This window comes from Sorex araneus, chromosome 5, assembly GCF_027595985.1.
Source record: "Sorex araneus isolate mSorAra2 chromosome 5, mSorAra2.pri, whole genome shotgun sequence".
In the NCBI taxonomy this organism is placed as follows: Eukaryota; Metazoa; Chordata; class Mammalia; order Eulipotyphla; family Soricidae; genus Sorex; species Sorex araneus.
In genome coordinates, this window is record NC_073306.1 from 99318262 (window position 1) to 99338830 (window position 20569).

Sequence of the window (20569 nt, forward strand, 5' to 3'; positions counted from 1 at the left end):
CACTTTGATTGCATACAATATTTCAACAAAACTCACTATTATTGTTTGGAGAGTCTCTCCCCTAAAGTCAGACCTGCTGAAAAGGAAGCATTAGGTAATTTGTTTTCCATTGCTGAGGATGAAGAAGTGTGAGGTCGAGTGACCACACTTAGCGGCCTCTCAGTTTTGGGTTTCTGTAATTTAGTATTTTAGTAACTAAGTCCAGAGAGATATCTGCCAGAAGTTGCATCGTTGCCAACTTGTACTTCTCAGTTACATTATATTCCACATATGAGTGCAATCTTTCTATGTCTGTCTCTTTCTTTCTGACTCATTTCACTCAACATGATACTTTCCATGTTGATCCACTAACATTGTTTAATTTTTAACATTATATAAATTCCAAGTGTACATCATTCAAAGCCAACATGGAGGGGTAGCACAGTGGGTAGGGCACTTGTCTGCATGTGGTAGACCCAGTTTTGATCTCTGCACCACATATAGTCCCTGAGAACTGCCAGGAGAGATCCCAAGTGAAGAGCCAGATTCCTGAGCACTGGGTGTCTCCTCACCCCCATGCCAATCTGTACATACACAATAGGAAGTTCTCACTTTAAGTCCAAATCTAGCCTTCACTGCACTACTGAGCTCTCTTTTGTATGGCTGGGATTGAACCCAGGGGCTCATCCATGCAGAACAACCCACGACTTACTCATCCATGCAAGTCACATGCCCAGACCATGACTGGCCCCTTTTGCCCAATTAACACATCTTTTCCCAGCTCTTCTGGTGACCACTATTGGTCTTTGAGCCTAAAAGATATTTTTAATTTTATTTAGTTCATTCATTTATTTAATATTTCCATTGAACTGTGAGTGAAATCATAGGTGTTTCTCTTTACCCATCTGACTATTCCACTTAGCATAAAGCCCTTTAAGGTCCATCTGTATTATTGCAAACAGCAGGATGTAATTTTTATTATTATTTTTTTTGGTGCTTGAGTTGTTTTTTTTTTTGGGGGGGGGTCACACCTGGCTATGCACAGGGGTTACTCTTACTCCTGGCTCTGCACTCAGGAATCACTCCTGGAGGTGCTTGGGGGACCATATGGGATTCTGGCAATTGAACCCGGGTCAGCCACATGCAAGGCAAACAACGCCCTACCCACTGTGCTATCGCTCCAGCCCTGGTGCTTGATTTTGTGAGTCACACCAAGTGGTCCTCAGGAGTTCTCCTAGCTTAGTGCAAGGTCATTATTTCTGGTGTGCTCAAGGAACCATGTGGCATGGGTTTGAACCTGAGTCCCCAGCATGTCAAACATGTGATCCAGACTGTTGCATCTTCTGCTGACCCCTGTCATCATCTTTTATGTTGAGTGAGATTTCACCACATCTTCATCTACTCACCTGTCCAAGGCCACACAGGTTGTTTCCAAGTATTGACTATTATAAAAAAGCACTATAGTGAACATATGAGGATTTCATTGAATTAATGATTTTGTATTTTTGGATAAATAGATTTTGTACTTTAGAGTAAATGCCTAGGGACAGGGTAACTAAATCCCAACCAGCTTCTTGAGCTCCTGCTGCTGGTACTTCCCTAGCATCTGTTTGCAGCACCCCTGGCTCAGGTTTCTCTTGTCCTGTGCAAGGTCTACTATGCCCAGTAAAGCTGCACTTCAAACTTGAGGGGCCTTGGTTGCCTCATCTCCAAGGCTCCAGCATGGCCAACTCAGAGCACCCGGCTGTCTTGCAGGTTGAGCCAGGAGTACGTGCTGATCTTCATCCCTGCACTTCCGGTAAGTGCCCTCTCTGCTGAGCTTGGGTGAAGTGAACTTAATTCCCCAAAATTCTGGCTTTTGCTGTCTCACATCCCCAAATAGGGAAGCTGTGCCATGGTGCAAGAGCCAGCAGAGGGGACACTGTCACACCCATTGGGATGGGCAAGTGTCTAGAGAGTAACAGAACATATTTTTCTCATTTGAAAAATGGTTTATGGGGGCTAGAGCAATAGCATAGCGGGTAGGGTGTTTGCCTTGCACGCGGCCAACCCGGGTTCGAATCCCAGCATCCCATATGGTCCCCTGAGCACCGCCAGAAGTAATTCCTGAATGCAGAGCCAGCAGTTCCCCTGTGTATCGCCAGGTGTGACCCAAAAAGCAAAAAAAAAAAATGGTTTATGGGTTAAAATGCAGAAAGTGCAGGGAGAATGATTCAAATATCCTTAATCCCGTCACCCAGAGAGAACATAGGGTGGTATTTCTCTCCAGGACAGTTTCCATCCCTGAATACATGTATTCACATACACACATAGCTTAAAATGGAGCCAGTGAGCATGATTTATACTGTGACTAGCATTTTCCCTTACAAATGCCATCAGTCTCTTGCTAGGACTCTGTCACTTTCCATCATGTCCGGTTAAGGAAGGTTGCCAGCCGGTGTGAGCCCCTCCTCTGCCTGCTCTGTCCTCCTGACACATTGCTGCAGGGCTGCTGGGCGGGAACAGGCCTTCCTCCACTGTCCTGGAGGGAGAGGCCCACCCACACTGGCCTATCTAAGACTTGGGGCCATTACCGCTTTGTGGGAGAACCAGCTCCAAATTTCTTCCGGATCTTGTAAATCCAATGGAAAGTTAGATCTTTCTCCTTGCTAAGGTCACTACTTTGGTTTTTCAAACCAAAGTGATGATAGCCTATCCAACAGGACCATGAGCCAGGGTGAGGGAAAGCCACCCTTGAAAGAGTCCAACACAAATGAGTGTGGTCCTTCTACATCTGTCCCTGTCATTTGTGGAGTATAGAGTAACATCACCTGAGGCTGACACCCAGGGACAGTAGATACAAGGGCCAGGAGGATTATCCCATAGCTGGAAGACTGCTTCCTGAGCGGAGGGGAGAAGGCAGATGGAATAGAGAAGGGATCACTAAGAAAATGATGGCTAGAGGAATCAGTCAGGATGAAAGATGTGTGCCGAAAGTAGATGATGGACCAAACATGATGGCCTCTCAGTGTCTGTGTTGCAAGCCATATGCCCAAAAGTAGAGAGAGAGTATGGGGAATATCATCTGCCATGGAGGCAGGGGGAGGGTGGAAAGAGGGGGGTATACCGGAGATATCGGTGGTGGGGAATGTGCACTGGTGGAAGGACGGGTGTATGATCATTGTGTGATTGTAGCCCAAACATGAAAGCTTGTAACTGTCTTTTTTTGAACAGTGATTCAATAAAATTTTTAAAAATTCAATAATAAAAAAATTTATTGAACAGTGATTCAATAAAATAAAAAAATAAGAAAGAGTCCGACATGGCAACTCCTTTATCAAATAAAGCACATCCCACCCATGACAGTGTGATACAGCTTAACTGCCAATAGAACAGTACCAAAATAACAATAAAGCCTAAGGAAACACACTTCATGCTTCCCTCAAGCTTGGAATGCTGGATATATCAAATGCTGTTTTGCAAACACACTGCAATAGTAAAACATTAACTTTGATTGCATTTGTATATGCAAATATTAAATATACACACATCATTATATGCACTTCTAAGCAGTACTTGTGGGTTTCTGGGACCCTTCCTGGCCATTCTGTGGATCAAAATTAAGTCCTTATGCATACAAAGGACCCCAGAATGGCCAAGAGTACCTCTGGCCCCTGAGCTACCTCCCTGCCCTCTTTTATTATATTTTATAGAGGCTACCTTCAGCTGTACTACAGTGGATTTGAGGGGGCATCAAGGGTCTCCTGCCTGTGATACTCAGCCTTGTTGACATATGGGCACTTATTACATAGATTAGAAAACTGAAGCCCAGAGAGGCTAAATAATTTTCCCCAAGTCACACAGCTCATACAGGCAGAGGCAATACTTGAGCTCTGTGGTGTAGCCCCAACACAGTGCTCCACAGAAGAGAAGGGGGTGCTAAGGGAGAGTTGAGAGAGGCAGGTGCAGGCTCAGCTCACCAGGGGGTCCCTGACATGCTGGGCAGAAGTTACTACTTGAACGAATGCAGGCGGCTAAGGAGTGTCTATCCATGTTTAACTGGTGTTTTGTGTATTTTCACTGCGGTGTGTCATGTGATTTTGTTTGCTTGTTTTTCTCCCACAGGCAATTTTTCTTTATGGCCTGCTGGCAAAATATTTGCAAAATCAGGTATGGGTTCCTGACTAGAGGGGGCTCACTACCCCTGTGCACACTCTGTTCCAGTGGTCGGCAGCTCCACGAGCCGCAGCCCACCTCAACCTGCTGTGCCCTGGAGCAAGGTTGCGTCTGCTTGTTTCAGGGCATCGTCTGGCCCCAGGTCCTCAGCAGCATCACGGGCAACATTGTGAACGGCTTGGCCAACTACGTCTTGGTTTCCATGCTGAGTCTGGGGGTCAGGTGAGCAGAGGGCCGTGGCAGAGGGGCGACTCTGAGAGGGGCGAGCCAAGACCACTGTCCCCTTAGCACAACCAAGGTCATTGCTGGCCTTGACTCACCCATGACAAGGACTCTGCAGCTGCCCAAGCCATCGGAAGTGGGGGGCCACGGAGACATGGGGAGAGAGGGCTACCGGTCCTTTGGCTCTGGGGACTGTCCTTATCTCTGCCCTCCAGGAGAGTCCCAGACTGGGCACATGTCAGGGTGGCCTCTGGTTTGAGGCGGGGGTGGTCTGATTTGGGACGTGGGTGTGGGCTGGGCGGTGCCAGTGCCCCTGCTGGCCCCATGCTGCTCTCTCCTCTCTCCAGGGGCTCTGCCTATGCCAACACCATCTCCCAGTTTGTGCAGGTGATCTTCCTCTTCCTCTACATTGTGCTGAAGAAGCTGTATCTGGAAACGTGGGCAGGTGCAAAGGGCCAGCCTGTGGGGGGAGGGGGGAGGGGGGCACTGCAGCCCCCTCTGAGGAGCCTGCCCAGCCTCCCTTCCCTGCCCTTCCTTTGCCTTTGATCTTGTCTCAGCCCCACCAGGAGGCCTGAGGTTCCCAATTCACAAGGAAATTGAGGCAGAGAGAAACGGAATAGTTTGTCCCCAAATGACAGAAATCATGCTGGGGGCAGGGAGGGCTGGGCTGAAACCTGTGCCTGCCTGATCCCAAACCTCAGGTTCTGAGACTTTGGCCCTCCTGAGCTGACTCCGGAGACCTTGGCCTCCTCTTCCCAGCACTTGGAGGAGCCGTGCTCTGCCCCGGGTCTCATTTCAGGGGTCGTAGAGTCCTGTATGACTGCCCTCTCCTCAGCCCCTGGACGTGCAGACATGGCAGGCTCGGCCTTATGCTGCCCCCCCCCCGCCCCCAAAAGGCAGGGCAGCATGAGCCAGCATGAGGACATGTGGCCGAGAGGGCAGAGGGAGGCTGCCTGCCCTGGCTCTGGAGCGGGTGTGAGCCTGCCTCACGCTGAGCCTAGCAGCTAGAGGAGCCCGGGCTCAGGGCTCCAGCGCGGGTGGTGCAGGGCAGCCGTGGCTCATTCCTGGGGTTCTGCCCCCAGGCTGGTCCAGCCAGTGCCTGCAGGACTGGGGCCCCTTCTTCTCGCTGGCCATCCCCAGCATGCTCATGATGTGCATCGAGTGGTGGGCCTACGAGATCGGGAGCTTCCTCATGGGTATGTGGGGGTCACGTGGGCACTGCTCCCCCAGTGGGTCTGGGGCTCCCCCCCCTCCACCAGGCTGAGATCCTGGAAACAGGTCTGGGGGTGCGGGGTGGTCGCTCCTGGTGGGGCTCGGGCACCCAGTGGTGTCCAGGATCAGACATGCTTTGCTTGAGCCCTTTGGATTATCATAGCTCCGGTCCCTAGCAGGGGCATTCTTGTTTGGGAATAATCTGTCCTTAGAAACTCCTAGTCCTGTGCTAGCAGCTGCAGGGCTCACCCCTCATCCCCCCATCACAGGTCTGCTCAGCGTCCTGGACCTCTCTGCCCAGGCCATCATATACGAGGTGTCCGCAGTTATCTACATGGTGAGTCTCTGCAACCCAGCCCACCCCCTCCGTGGCCTGAGGGGCAAATTATCTGTCTTCCCGAGGCCAGGTCTGAGTGCCAAGAGCCCTCCCATGCCAACTGTCCAGTCCCCTTCAGAGCCACACACAGGGATCACAGACACTGTCCCACAGGCAGTAATGAACATACATGATGTTAGATTTTTTTTTAATTAACTACACTTCAAAATTGGGAGAGCTTTCATCATTATCTGAATTTTTGTATTTTCCTGAGAAGAAGGACATTCCACATTCTGCACTCCCCACTCAAAGGACAGTGCCCCCTCCCTGCGGCCTCTGCAGACCCACCTCCCTATCTCCAGAGGGACGCACATGCATACATCCATACATGCATACATGGCCAACCTTCTGGGGACATTTAGTCCATGGCTCCCGTTTCAAGTAAGGGACTCAGGAAAACCCACACTTCCAGGGCCGGCTGGTAGCATGAGGTCAGGGGGTGCTCTGCATAAGCGGGTGCCCAGTTTGACCCAGCACTGCATGAACCCTGAGCACTGCTAGGGGCAGCACCCCAGGACCTGAGCAATGGACCGTCCAGCTCGATTGGCTGGGCACCACCAGGAGGGGCCCCTTCGGCCTCCTTAACCCTGACTGGAAGGCCTCCCAGCCCCAGGAAACATGATTCTTGTGAGAAGGGGGCACCAGGCCACACCTCAGGGCTCGGGCATACTCCCGGCTCTGCACTCAGGGGTCATTTCTGGTGGGCTTGGGGACCATGCATGGTAGAGACCAGACTGGCCACCTGTAAGCAAGCCCCAACCCACTGGACTATCTCTCTGGTCCTACTAATTTCTATTTTTGCTAATGCCTTCCACTGAATTTGCTTTCCTCACAGAGAGGTTTTTCTGGCTTCCTTAGAGCCACACTCACCTTCAGAAGGGTGTACTCATGCTTTGTTGTACCACGCTGACTTCCCTTGCAGGACCAGTTGGCCCCAGAAGCCTGGGCTGGCCGCCTCACCTGGGGAATCAGTCCCTTAGTAGTCACTGCCCATTTCTGCTCCCGCCGCCTCCCCAGGCCCCACTGCCCTGCTCAGCCCTGCTCAGCCCTGCTCAGCTCTGCTCAGCCCCTCCTGGCAGCAAGGGCAACACCACCCCTCCCAGTCTCTCCTGGCTCCTGACCACCTGTCTACACTGGAGCGACTCTACCTCGGTGCCCTCTTATTTCTCACCCAGGTCCCCATGGGGCTCAGCATCGCCGTCTGCGTGCGAGTGGGCACTGCCCTGGGGGCTGCAGACACCGTGCAGGCCAAGCGTTCGGCCATCTCGGGAGTGCTCTGCACAGGTGGGTCAGGCACTCCCAGAGAACTGGAAAGGGGGAATCTCAGTTCAGGGCCCAGGTGGGCCTGGCAGGCAGCCCAGGATGACCTTCCCAAACTGCCGCTGGTCATGCCAGCCCAGCTGGGGCACTGATGGCAGCCCAGGGACAGCACCTCTCTCTGGCCACCTCTGCCCTCCTGACACCTCCTCCTCCTGGTGTGCTTGCTCTTCTGGGGAAAGCTGGACGTGCCATTTCTGTCCGGAGGGATACCTGCAAAAGCACATCCTCCTCAGCCCTCCAGGGGCCTCTGCAGGCTGCTCCCTGTAGCCCTCAGAGCCTCTCTGGCTTGGACTAGTCTGCCCTCAGCCTTGTGCAGAGACACTTCTGGTGCCTGTTGGCCAGAGTCCCCACCTCATGCTGCAGTTGCCTGCCATCAGGGAAGCCTGAGAATCTGCATCTCAAAGTGATGCAGTGACACTGAGGCTGCTCTGAGAACCACCAGAGGAACACAGGCTCCTCCCTGAGAGGCTGCATCTGGATGGGGGTCTCAGCTCCTGGAGAGGGGCCTGGCCGGGGCCAACCGGTGTGGGCTCTCCCATGGCTAGGGCCCGCCAACGCCCTTCTCTCGTCTCTTCCAGTTGGCACTTCTCTGGTGATGGGAGTCCTGCTGAGCACCCTGAGAAGCAAAGTGGGGCACATTTTCACCAGTGATGAGTAGGTGATTAGTTGTCTTGACGGGCCTCTGGGAAGTGTCAGAGTGGCCCCGGTGGGCCTGAGGCATGTGCTGGGCTTGGCACTGGGTCCCAAGGAGTTAAACTGTCCCAACTTCATTTTCACTAAGTGGAAACCAGCTTCTACACTCAGGCATCATGACACTTGCTCGTCCACAGATAAGATCAAAGGGCAAGGGAGCGAGGTGTCTCTGCTGGAGTCTCAGCTACGAGCCGGGGACAAGGACATAGGCAGAGAGGCAGAGAGACAGAGACATGGATATAAAGAGACAGGAAGAGACAGAGACAGATATGGGCATGGACATGGATATGACATAGAGACAGACACAGACAGAGACAGAGACAGATATGGGCATGGACATGGATATGACATAGAGACAGACACAGACAGAGACAAAGAGAGATAAGGCCTGGACTTGGACGCAGAGACAGACACGGACACACTAGGCTAAGGGTGAGTCATGTTTGGATACTCAAAAAAATGTCAGGAAGGACTGCATTGAAGGTATGAAATGGGACTTGTCTTCAGTGCCGAATTCTTCCCATTTCTCTGCAGAGAAGTCATCAGCTTGGTGGAGCAGGCACTGCCGGTTTACACTGTCTTTCAGCTCTTCGAGGCCCTCTGTGTGAGTACCGTTGAGAGCCAGAGCCTGGCTCCCTCACCCACCCCCCCAACACAGCAGGTCTTCAGGTCCTGTCATCTCACCCAAAGTCAGTTCCTCAACATTGACAGAATTCCTGCTGACACAAAGGGAAACTACATGATTCAAGGACTGGCTTTTATCTCTGTTACACACCGTTTTGGCTTAAGCTCCCAGTATCCAGGAATCTAACAAGGATTTTCAGAGTGTGTAAAAGGACAAACTGAGCAGTCAGGACCCAGAGTATTGGCTCACATCAGTTCTATTATCATTCACAACAGCGGCTTCCTTTTTCTTCCTTTCTCTTCTCTTTTCCAGCAGGCCAAAACATGGATGCAGATGAGCAAAAACTGAACAGTGGTGCCAGTATAGACTTTCATTTTCCTTACTTTTTACCAGCTAGGAGCACAGTTTGGGATCAATTGCCTCCTCTTCCCCATAATTGAGCTGAGCTTAATTAGCAACACTCAGCTCCTGTATTCCAGGGGGAAACACCTGTACAATACTGAACTCATAAAATATTATGGTGAACTTTTTAAAATCCAATTTTCTTTAGTACCTTTTTTCCAGTTATAAAGTTGTTCATGGTAGGGTTTTTAATCATACAATGTTCCAATGATAGTGAACTTTTTCAAAAATCTCAGTTACAGGGCTGGAGCGATAGCACAGAGGTTGGGCGTTTGCTTTTCATGCGGACGACCCGAGTTCGATTCCTCCGCTCCTCTCGGAGAGCCCAGCAAGCTACCAAGTGTATCGAGCCTGAGCGGCAGAGCCTGGCAAGCTACCTGTGAGTATTGGATATGCCAAAACCAGTAATAAGTCTCTCAATGAGAGACATTACTGGTGCCCGCTCCGACAAATCGATGAGAAATGGGATGACAGTGACAGTGACAGCTCAGTTTACCCCAGTTTGCTGCATGTTCTAGGGTTCCCTTCTGGGTCTTGCCGAGGATTCAGAAAGAGGAGCACAAGGGGCCATGTGCTTTTTCCTCAAGAGAACTGCACTCTCTGGCTGTGTTTTGTCATTTCCATCGCTTTTATCATGGGCCATTGAAAGAGATAATACTATGGAGCCTGTTGTTGCTTCTGTCCTAGGACATTACCAGAGATTCTATTCAGATTTTTCTCTGGCTCCAAGGTGAGGCCACAGCTAAGAAATTCTTCTGACTAGTTAATTGGAGCATGCCATGCTAAGTGAAATGAGTCAGAAAGTTTTAAAAAAGCAGATAAATAGCAGATGATCTCACTCATATGCAGAGTATAAACAAAGAAAGAAAGGGGCTAGACAATCCCCCATGGCAGCAAACCCTAAGGCAGGATCAAGAGAGTTGGAAAGAAGGGAGGCCAGGGGGAAGAGCCTTGGGAGAATGGTGGAGGGATTGAATACCTAGCAGAGACTAGTATAGTAGCTCTGCAAGTGTCAGTCACTGTCACTGTCATCCTGTTACTTATCGATTTGTTGGAGCGGGCACCAGTAACGTCTCTCATTGAGAGACTTATTGTTACTGTTTTTGGCATATCCAATACGCACAGGTAGCTTGGCAGGCTCTGCCACTCGGGCTCGATACTCTTGGTAGCTTGCCGGGCTCTCCGAGAGGGACAGAGGAATCAAACTCGGGTCGGCTGCATGAAAGGCGAATGCCCAACTGCTGTGCTATCGCTCTAGCCCCCTCTACACACACACACACACACACACACACACACACACACACACACACACACTGCAAGTGTAAATACTGCAATTACATAATGCACTGCACTGTAACACTGTCATCCCGTTGCTCATTGATTTGCTTGAGCGGGCACCAGTAACATCTCCATTGTGAGACTCGTTGTTACTGTTTTTGGCATATTGAATATGCCACGGGTAGCTTGCCAGGCTCTGCCATGTGGGCGGGATACTCTCGGTAGCTTGCCAGGCTCTCCGAGAGGGACGAAGGAATTGAACCGGGTCGGCCCTGTGCAAGGCAAACGCTTTACCCACTGTGCGAAAAACTCTTTCTGCAACTAAAATTGGGTATGACTTGCCTTTTTTCCAGGGACTCAGTATCCTTCTCTTTAAATGGCAACAATGTTCAGTTCCTTTTGAAAGCAAATTTACATCCCATGCCTCTATGTCCTACCATCTTTTCTCTTGGCTAGCTTTAGATTACTGTTTTTTTACATCATGTGTTGCACTGTATAGTTACTGTCTCCCCTTGTTGCTATGTCTACTGGCATCAGTGCCTCTTCCTTAGGAACTGTTTCTTTTGCTTTGTTTTTAGGTGACACTGATGGTGCTCTGAGGCTATTCCTAGCTCTGTCACTGCTGCAGTACTCAGGAGACCATTAGGTGTGGGACTAAAACTTGTCTTCATGCACACTAACATGTGTTTCAGCCTACTGAGATATCTCTATGGGTTGCTCCCCATTTTCTTAATCAATCACTTTATTATTATTATTATTTTTATTTTTTGCTCTTTGGGTCACACCCAGCGATGCACAGGGGTCACTCCTGACTCTGCACTCAGGAATTATCCCTGGAAATGCTCAGGGGACCACATGGGATGCTGGGAATCAAACCTGGGTCGGCTGCGTGCAAGGCAAATGCCCTACCCGCCAGCCCCTGCTCCCCATTTTCTTATGAGATTATTATTTTTTTCTTGTTGAGTTTTGTTTTGTTTTTATTTTTTTAATTAACTGTAATTTACAAAGATACTGATCTTTGAGTTGAGGTATATATTTCAACACCAATCCCACTACCAGTGTTAACTTCTCTCCAGCAATGTTCCCAGATTCCCTCCCCAACACCAGCCCTCGCCCCATTCCTGCCTGTCAATTTGACAGGCACATTATAAAGTTCTAGTGCTTGCAGCTTAGGGCTCATGTTTTCAGAGTTGTTGGGTCTGTGTTTGGCATGTGTGGGTACACCACTCTCTCACATCCCAGTAGAACTGAAGTCCTGGTGCCTGTCCACCATTGCTTCCTGTTCTCTTCTTTTCCCTGTGATTTCTTTCTTTCCCTGTCCTTCTCTCTAAACACTGGGTGAAGGGTAATCTAGGCACCCCTCCTTTACAATGTATTTCCTCACCCCATATTCTATACACTACAGATAAGTGAGACTACCCTGTGTTTGTCTTTCTTCTTCTGAATTACTTCACTCATTTTGTTAAGTTTTGTGAGTGCTTTTTATATCTTGGATATTAGCTCTTTATCAGATCGCTGTATCACTGTCATCCCATTGTTCGTTGATTTACTCGAGCGGGCACCAGTAACATCTCTATTACACTCAGCCCTGAGATTTTAGCAGCCTCTCCTTACTTGTCTTTCCCAACAATTGGAGGCTCTTTCAGGGTCAGGGGAATGAGACATATTGTTACTGTTTTTGGCATATTGAATACGCCACAGGTAGCTTGCCAGGCTCTGCTGTGTGGCCATGGATTACTCTCGGTAGCTTGCTGAGCTCTCCGAGAGGTATGTATATATCTTTTACTGTATTTGAGATATGAATGCGCCACGGGGAGCTTTCAAGGCTCTCCCATGCGGGCAATAGATTCTTGGTAGCTTGTCAGGTTCTCCAAGAGGGAGAACAAGGCTATTAGATGCTTCTGGGAGCTTGGTCTTATAGTCTCTGGATGTTGGCCGTCGGTGAGATTACACGGCACTGGGGGCAGTTTGTGGGTGTGGCTGCCAAGCTACTGGAAAATGGGGGGTCAGTGTGAAGAAGGCCCAGTCCCAATCCGAGCAGGCTTGGAGATCTCAGCCCCGGGTCCCGCACACCTGGGTTCCTCTGCCAGTCCCTTCATGCATGAGGCTCGTCCGAACGTGTGGAGAGTGGCCTTGAGCATGACTGTGGCTGGGTTCCGAAGGACTTCAACATCTTTGTCGGATGTATGCAAATTATTAGCTGTCCTTTCCCACACAGTAAGGAAACTTCTTAGTTTGCTATTGTTTCTTGCCAGTCAAGTCAAATCAATGAAGACGCACCTCAAGAGCAATATCATGGAGAGTTTGGTCTGTTCTCCTTGCTGTGCCTTATGGATTCAAGTTTAATATTAAGTCTTTGACCCACTTTTTGTTGTTTTTTATTGTCGTTTCTGAGTCACAACTAGTCTTGTTCAGGGCTTGTTCTTGCCTCTGAGCTCCTGGAAGTGTCTGGGGAACATACGGGGTCCTGGGGATCAAACCTAGATCAGCTATATACAAGACAAGCACCTGACCTGCTGTTCTATTTTGCTGCCCCCCCCCCTTTTTACTGACTATAGGTTTTTGGTTTTGTTTTTATTGAATTACCGTGAGATATACAGTTACAAAGTTGTTCATGATTGAGCTTCATTCATACAGTGTTCCGGCACACCCTTCACTAATGCACATGTCCTGCCACCAGTGTCCTCAGTTTCCCTCCCATCCGTCCCTGCAGCCTGACTCTGTTGGAAAATACTTTTCTTCTCTTTCTCTCTCCCCATTTTGAATTAACCTTTGTTTATAGTGGCTAGCCAGCTTTCACAATACTATTTACAGAAGAGGCTTTTCTTGCTTCACTAGACATACCTACCTACTCCTTTGAAGTACAATAACTGTACATCCGAGGGTTTATCTCTGAGCTCTTGATTCTTTTCCTCTTTTCTGAGTGTCAGATTTTATTCTATACCACAGTTTTAATTACTCCAGCTTGATAGTTTTAGGTGAGGGAATATAATGCCCCCATCTTCTTTTCTTTTTCCTCAGGTTTGCCTTAGCTATTCAAGGAGTTTTATTACATTATCTAGATTTTAACAGTATTTGTGTCATTAAAGAGTGCCACAGTGGGGTCGTGATGGGGGTCTGGTGGGAGGGCCTGGGTAACCCCAGCAACACAGGAAGTGAGGAGCAGTATTGAACCACAGGCCTGATTGGCCGAAAATCACTGGGAAATTCCCCTAGGTCTCAGAATCTCAAAACACCACTGGCATTTTTAGGGGGACTGCACTGAATTTGTTTGGTGCTTTGGGTGGGATGGTCATTTCTGGGGGAAGAGGGTATACCTGGCAGTGCTCAGGGCTTACTCCTGGTGGTTTTTAGGGTACTATGTTTAATAGTGGGGATTGAACTGGGGTCAGCATCATACAAGGCAAGCACCTTAATCCCTATACTAACTCTCTGGCTGTAGATGATCATTTAATGATGTTCTTCTAGTCCACGTACAGTGAATATGTTTCCATTTCTTTTAAAAGTAATTTATAGTTTTCAAAAAAGAAGTCTTGGGTCCAGAGTGATAATACAGAGGATAAGGTGCTTCCCTTGCTAGAAGGACTCCCAGGGCCTGGCCAGGAGTTATCTTTGAGTGCCAAGACACAAGGAAGCACTAAGCACCACCAGGTGTGACCCAAATACAAAAACACACAACAACAAAGAAAGCTTTTACATTGTTTGCTGATTTCAGGGTACCTGATTTTTAAACACAAATATAAATGGGATTTTTAAAATGCTTTTCTTTAATATCTCATAGATTGGATATAAATATGCAAGATTTTGTGTATTGATTTTGCATCCTGTTTACCACGTCTTGTTTCTAGGAGTATTTTGATAGAATCCTTAGAATTTTTTTTTATGTATAATATCATATCATCTGAAATTAGTGAATCTTCTTTTCTCCAATCTACATCCCTTTATTTATTTAGTGAGCTTTTTGGATCACATCCAGCAATGCTCAGGGATTACTCCTGGCTCTGCACTCAGGATTTAGTCCTGGTGGTGCTGGGGGGACCATATGGAATGCCAGAAATCGAATCCGGGTCGGCCGCATGCAAGGGCCCTATCCACTGTGCTATCGATCAGGCCCCTCTACATCTCTTTAATTACTTTCTCTTTTCTGCCCAATTGCTGTGGCTAAGGCTTGTGACATTATATTGAATATTAGTCATGAGAATGGGTATTTTTGTCTTGTGCCTGATCTTAGAGAAAAGATTTTTCAGTTTTTTTACAATTGACTGTTAGCTGTGGATTTGCCTTTACTAGTTTGGAGCAGTTTGTTATGTACCCATATTTTTAGACTTTAAACAAAATCATGAATGGGTATTGGACTTATTAAATGCTTTCTCTGCACCTATTAACATGAACCCATAATGCTTATCTTTTCTTTTATCAATATAATATATCGTGCATATATCAAACCATCCTTGCATCTTCGGAATAAATCCAACTTGATCATTTATGATGCTTTTAATGTATTACTGAATTCAGTTTGCTAAAATTTTGTTCAGTATCTTTGAATCTATGTTTATCAGGGATGTTGGTATGTAATTTTCTTAGTGATATCTATCTACTTCTGGTATCATAGAAACTGAAAGAATTCCTGTTTCTTTGAATTTCTGGAAGAGCTCAAGGATAGGAAGTAGATGTTTGAAGGTTTGTGAGAACTCCCTAATGAACTCACCTGGACATAAGTTTTTATTGAGTGGTGGGGGCAGTAGGGAACGGGAGTGGGGGACACTTTTGATTACTGTTGTAATTTAATACTGGTCTGTTCAGATTTTCTACTCTCTCTTGATTCATTCTTGAGAGGTTATAGGATTATAAACATTTATTCACTTCTTTTAGGTTCTCCAACTTTGTGACATAAAGTTGTTTATAGTATTCTTGTGTAATCTTTTATATTTCTCTCTCTCTCTCTCTCTCCTGTTTTTGTGTCACACTTAGCTGTGCTTAGGCCTTTCTCCTGGCTCTGTACTCAGGGATGACTCCTGGTGGGTTCAGGGGACCATATGGAGTACGAAGGAGCCCAGGTTAGCCAAATTTCTTTGACCCTGGTTTTTGCATTTCTGTATATCTGTTGTAATTGCTCCTTTAATTTTGACCCAGTTTATTCTGACCCAGTTTTCTCATTTTCTTCATTAATCTAATTAAAGGTTTATTGATCTTATTCTATTTTGGGGGGACCACACCAGCTGTGCTCAGGGACCATATGTGGTACGGAGTATTAAACCCGGGTTTGTTGCATGCAAAGCAAGCATTTCACCTGCTCTAAAACTTTTCCTATCGGTTTGTTTTCTTATCTAAAAACAGCATTTGGTTTCATTGCTCTTTTGTTGTTGTTTAGTTTCTATATCAAATTAATTCCCATTCTAAATTTTATTACTTCCTCCCTTTTATTTACTTTGTGCTTCCTTTAAATGTCTTTCTCTAGTTTCTTGGGATGTTAGATTATTTATTTGAGCCTTATTTTGCTCATTGATAAAAAGCTTGATTTGCTATGGAAATAGTTTTTGTTGTTTCTTATTTGTTCTGATAACTCATGTCTTCTTCATGGTTTATTTCCACCTTCAAAAAGTTGTAGTCTGAGTAAATACTTGATATACTTGTTTGCTTTCTCTTTTTTTCTTTTTCTTTCCTCCTTTCCTTCTTTCTTTCCCTTTCTTTCTTTCTTTTCTCTCTTTCTCCCTTCCTTCCTTCCTTCCTTCCTTTCTTTCTTTCTTTCTTTCTTTCTTTCTTTCTTTCTTTCTTTCTTTCTTTCTTTCTTTCTTTCTTTCTTTCTTTCTTTTTTCTTTTTTTCTTTGTGCCCTGGTGCGAGCCAGGGCACATGTGAGGCATGTAATCCAGCCCTCTGAGCATTCCCCAGCCCAAGAGCAGTTGTAGATTGACAGAAAATTGGAGCAGAAAATATAGTCCCAAAAAGGCCCTCTCCTCTTAGTTTACCCCGCTATTCACATCTTACATTAGTGTGTACACTTGTTAAACAAATGAGCAAGCATAGGTCCATTATTAACTGAAGTCCAGTTGACATAAGGGTGTACTCTCCATGCTGTATAGTGAATGTTTTTTTTTTCTTTCAGGATTTTATTTTACTAAAGCATCGTGGATTACAAAGTTATTCATAGTTGCGTTATTGACATACAATGTTCCATCACCAATCCCACCACCAGTGTCAACTTCCCTCCACAATTCAAGTTTTTTAAGAATAGTAAAATGACATCTATTCACAACCATATTATCACAGGACTAATTTCACAGCTAAAAGTCCCAAGTATTCCCCTAGTAATCCTCCCTTCTGGCACTCTCTTCCCCCAGTCTCTGGCAATGCCAACCATTTTGCTGTCTCTAGTTTCTCTTCTTCATTTATCTTATGGCTGGATCACACAGTACACGATCTTCTCAGATTCATGTCTTTCACTTAGCAATATGCGTTTATGATTCCTCACTGTCTTTTTATGCCTTGATAGTTTGTTTTTAGCAAAGATAGTCCAAAAATGATAGTTCACTTATTTTTTTATGTCTTGATATACCAGTTTACCCATTCACCTACTGAAGGACATCTTGGTGGCTTCCACGTTTTGACAATTATGGAAAAAGTTCCTGTAGACATTTTATTTTGCATTGTTGGGCGACTGACATTGGGTGGTTCTTAAAGGTTCCTGTGACACTAAGCTGGAAGGTCACTCTCAGCAATGCGTGGGGACAATTCGTTGCTAGGGACTGAACCAGAGGCATGAAGAGCATGTGCTTACTCAGCCTGTTGAAGTCATCCTCGCGCTCTACAAACATTCTTAGGACTTTATTTTTTGGTGGACATAGTTTTCAACTCTATGTAAACACTTGGGAGCATGATTGTTGAATAGTGTGGCAACACTTTTTTTAACTTTTTATTTTGTTTTGTTTTTTGGTTACACTCAGTGCTCAGGACTTATTCCTGGCTCTGCATTCAGGAATCACTCCTGGTAGGCTTGGGGTACCATTGGCGGGGCTGGGGATCGAACCAGGCTGACAGTATGGAAGGCAAGTATCCTGCCCACTGTACTATTAATGTTTAGCTTAATTAGAAATTGCCCAAGTCATAAGTAATTTCAGAGGTGATGGAACATTCTGCATTCTCATCAACAATGAATGGGGCTTTCTGTTCCACAACCTCTCCAAAATTTGATATTGTCAGTGTTTTAACTTTAGCCATTCTAATAGGTGCCTGGTGGTATCTCATTGTCATTTTAATTTGCATTTTCTGAGGATATCTGATGTAAAGCACCTTTTCATGAGCTTATTTTCCCAGTGCATCTTTGGTGAGGTGTCCTTTCTTTCAGTATTTTGTTTATTTAAAAACTGTTTTCAGGGGCTGGAGCGATAGCACAGCAGGTAGGGCGTTTGCCTTGCACGCGGCCGACCCGGGTTCGATCCCCAGCATCCCATATGGTCCCCTGAGCACCGCCAGGAGTAACTCCTGAGTGCAAAGCCAGGAGTAACCCCTGTGCATCGCTGGGTGAGACCCAAAAAGCAAAAAAAAAAAAAAAAAAAAAAAAAAAAACTGTTTTCACCACACTGGAGCAATAGCACAGTGTGTAGGGAGCTTGCCTTGCACATGACCAACCCAGGCTCAATCCCCAGCACCCTATACGTGGTCCCCTGAGCACTTTCAGGACTGATCCCTGAGTGCAGAGCCAGGAGTAATCCCTGAGCATCAGGTGTGGCCAGGTGTGGCCGCCAAACAAAAACAATTTGTTTTCATGTTCTGGGTTTGGGGTTGGGTTTCTTTTTCTTGTTTGTATGAGCCACAATCACTGGCTCTCAGCACTTACTCCTGGCTCTGAGCTCAGGGACTACTCCTGGCAGGCTTGGGGAACCATAGGGGGTACTGGGAATCAAACCCAGATTGGACATGTACAAAGCAAGTGCCCTACCTGCTTTATTATTACTCTGACCCACAGAGTGATATTGTTGTTGTTGGTTAAGAACCTTAGTTTATATTTTTAATTCTAGCTCTTTATCAGAAACACGCTTTACAGACGGTTCCCCACTCTGTGGCTTGTCATCTCATTTTCTTAGTTTTTCCTTTTTTCCCACAGAGCATGTTTTACAATGTTTAATCCAAGTGGTAATCCAACTGATAAATCCAATTTACAAAGTCCTCCCCCAACCCATGAACGGTGAATACATGAAATGTATCTAAAAAGTTTTTTTCCCTATGTTAACAGGAGACTTTCTCCTATATTATCTTGTGTGAGTTTATTTTGCTTTTTGTCTTTAGGCATATTATCTATTTTAATTTTTGTACATAGTTAAGATTTGTCTATTTTTTTTTTTACTTGAATGTGAATGTCCTGCTGTCTCAAACCTGTTTCTAGAAAAAATTATACTTGTTCCTTTTAGCTGCCTTTACTCCTTTGACAACAATTAATCAACTATTTGTGTAGGTCTGTTTCTGGGCTCTCTATTCTTTTTGACTTAGTTTGTCTATTCTTTGGCCGACAGCACATTGTCTTGATGATGATAGCATTTAGAGGCATTATGAGTTGCAAAGCTATTGATATTATGGTTTTCTGCATCATACAACACTCCAGCACAACACCACCCCCCAGTGTCCACTTCCCTCCACTGTCTCAATGAATCCCCCACCCCCCATCCCCCACACAGACCCTCAGCTGTGGCAAGCACAGTGTTTAAATCATTACAGCTTCTCAATTGTCTTGAAGTTATGCAGTGCTAATTCTTAACATTCTCCTTCAATACTGGGTCTTTTGCTTTTCCACAGAAATACAGTCAGTTTGCTGATGTTCTCTAAAACACCTTTCTGAGATTGGTCCTTGTCTTTATTGTAGTGATCTAGAGGGTCTGTACTGGTTTCTGACTGTGGTTGCTTACTCTCTTTTAAAAATTTTGGAGGCCACACCTGAGATTCTCAAGGGTTACTCCTAGCTTTGCACTCAGAAATTATTCCTGGCAGTACTTGGGGGCTAGGGATCGAACCCAGGTCGTGTGCAAGGCCTTACTCAATGTACCATCTCTTGGGTCCTTCTGATTGTGGTTTAATTTCACTTTTATTATTTTTCCTTTGTAGGCTCTCGTGTGAGGAAGGGTATGAGGCTCTAAGATGCATTTTCCTACTAATCGTGAGCTTCTTTTTGTGTGCTTATTATCCCGTTGAAAGTATTCTTCAGTGAAAGGTCTAGTCACATTTTTTTTCCACCTGAAAAATTAGGCCACTTGGGCTGGATCAATACTACAGCAGGTAGAGTATTTGTCTTGCACATGACCAATCTGGGTTTGATGCCCAAAACTCATGTGGTCCCCTGAGCCCTGCCAGGAGTGACCACTGAGGGAGAGGCAGGAGTAATGCCTGAGCATAGTTGAATGTGGCCCTAAGACGAAAGAAAGAAAGAAAGAGAGAAAGAGAGAAAGAAAGAGAGAGAGAAAGAAAGAGAGAGAAAGAAAGAGAGAAAGAAAGAAAGAAAAAGAAAGAAAGAAAGAAAGAAAGAAAGAAAGAAAGAAAGAAAGAAAGAAAGAAAGAAAGAAAGAAAGAAAGAAAGAAAGAAAGAAAGAAAGAAAGAAAGAAAGAAAGAAGGGGCTGGAGCGATAGCACAGCGGGTAGGGCGTTTGCCTTGCACGCAGCCAACCCGGGTTCGAATCCCAGCATCCCATATGGTCCCCTGAGCACCGCCAGGGGTAATTCCTGAGTGCAGAGCCAGGAACCAGGAATAACCCCTGTGCATCGCCAGGTATAACCCAAAAAGAAAAAAAAAAAGCGAAAGAAAGAAAGGAAAGAAAGAAAGAAAGAAAGAAAGAAAGAAAGAAAGAAAGAAAGAAAGAAAGAAAGAAAGAAAGAAAGAAAGAAAAATCAGGTTACCTGAATTAGCTTGCTAGAGCTGCCAAAACAGAGTGAAAAATTCAAGTGGCTTAATATAACAGAAATGTATTGTCTCATAATACTGGAAACTGGAAGGACTGAATGGAGGGGTTGGCAGATTCTTCCACTGGGAAGGATCCAGGTCTCTCAACAAGCTTCTAGTACCTTGAGGAGTTGCTGGCTTTTTGGTGGCCATATTATACTTGTCTCTCTCCTTTGTGTAAGAACAGCCTATTGGCTAAGGCCTAACCTCAAGATTTCAACATGATTTAAACAAGATCTTTGCAAAGATCTGCTTTCCAAATAAAGTCATATTCAGTCCCAACACTTATCTTTATTACTGAATCCTGAGAATTCCTTGTCGATTTTTGTTTTATTTTGGGGCCTCTCCCAGTGACGCTCAGGGGTTACTCCTGGCTCTGCACTC

The 20569-nt window shown here is 46.1% G+C and overlaps 2 protein-coding genes across 2 annotated transcripts in view; one reads left to right on the forward strand and one right to left on the reverse strand.

The window, feature by feature from the left end:
• ALDH3A2 (aldehyde dehydrogenase 3 family member A2) overlaps positions 1-20569 on the reverse strand; it is a 70306-nt gene that overhangs the window by 13880 nt on the left and 35857 nt on the right. The gene's annotated exons all lie outside the window — the stretch shown is intronic.
• SLC47A2 (solute carrier family 47 member 2) overlaps positions 1-20569 on the forward strand; it is a 30638-nt gene that overhangs the window by 3795 nt on the left and 6274 nt on the right. Inside the window, exons 5-13 of the mRNA XM_004621592.2 lie at positions 1735-1777; positions 4084-4128; positions 4259-4356; positions 4704-4801; positions 5439-5552; positions 5838-5905; positions 7120-7228; positions 7843-7918; positions 8492-8561. Of these exons, the coding sequence (XP_004621649.2) occupies positions 1735-1777; positions 4084-4128; positions 4259-4356; positions 4704-4801; positions 5439-5552; positions 5838-5905; positions 7120-7228; positions 7843-7918; positions 8492-8561 (721 nt within the window). The remainder of the gene's footprint in view (positions 1-1734; positions 1778-4083; positions 4129-4258; positions 4357-4703; positions 4802-5438; positions 5553-5837; positions 5906-7119; positions 7229-7842; positions 7919-8491; positions 8562-20569) is intronic.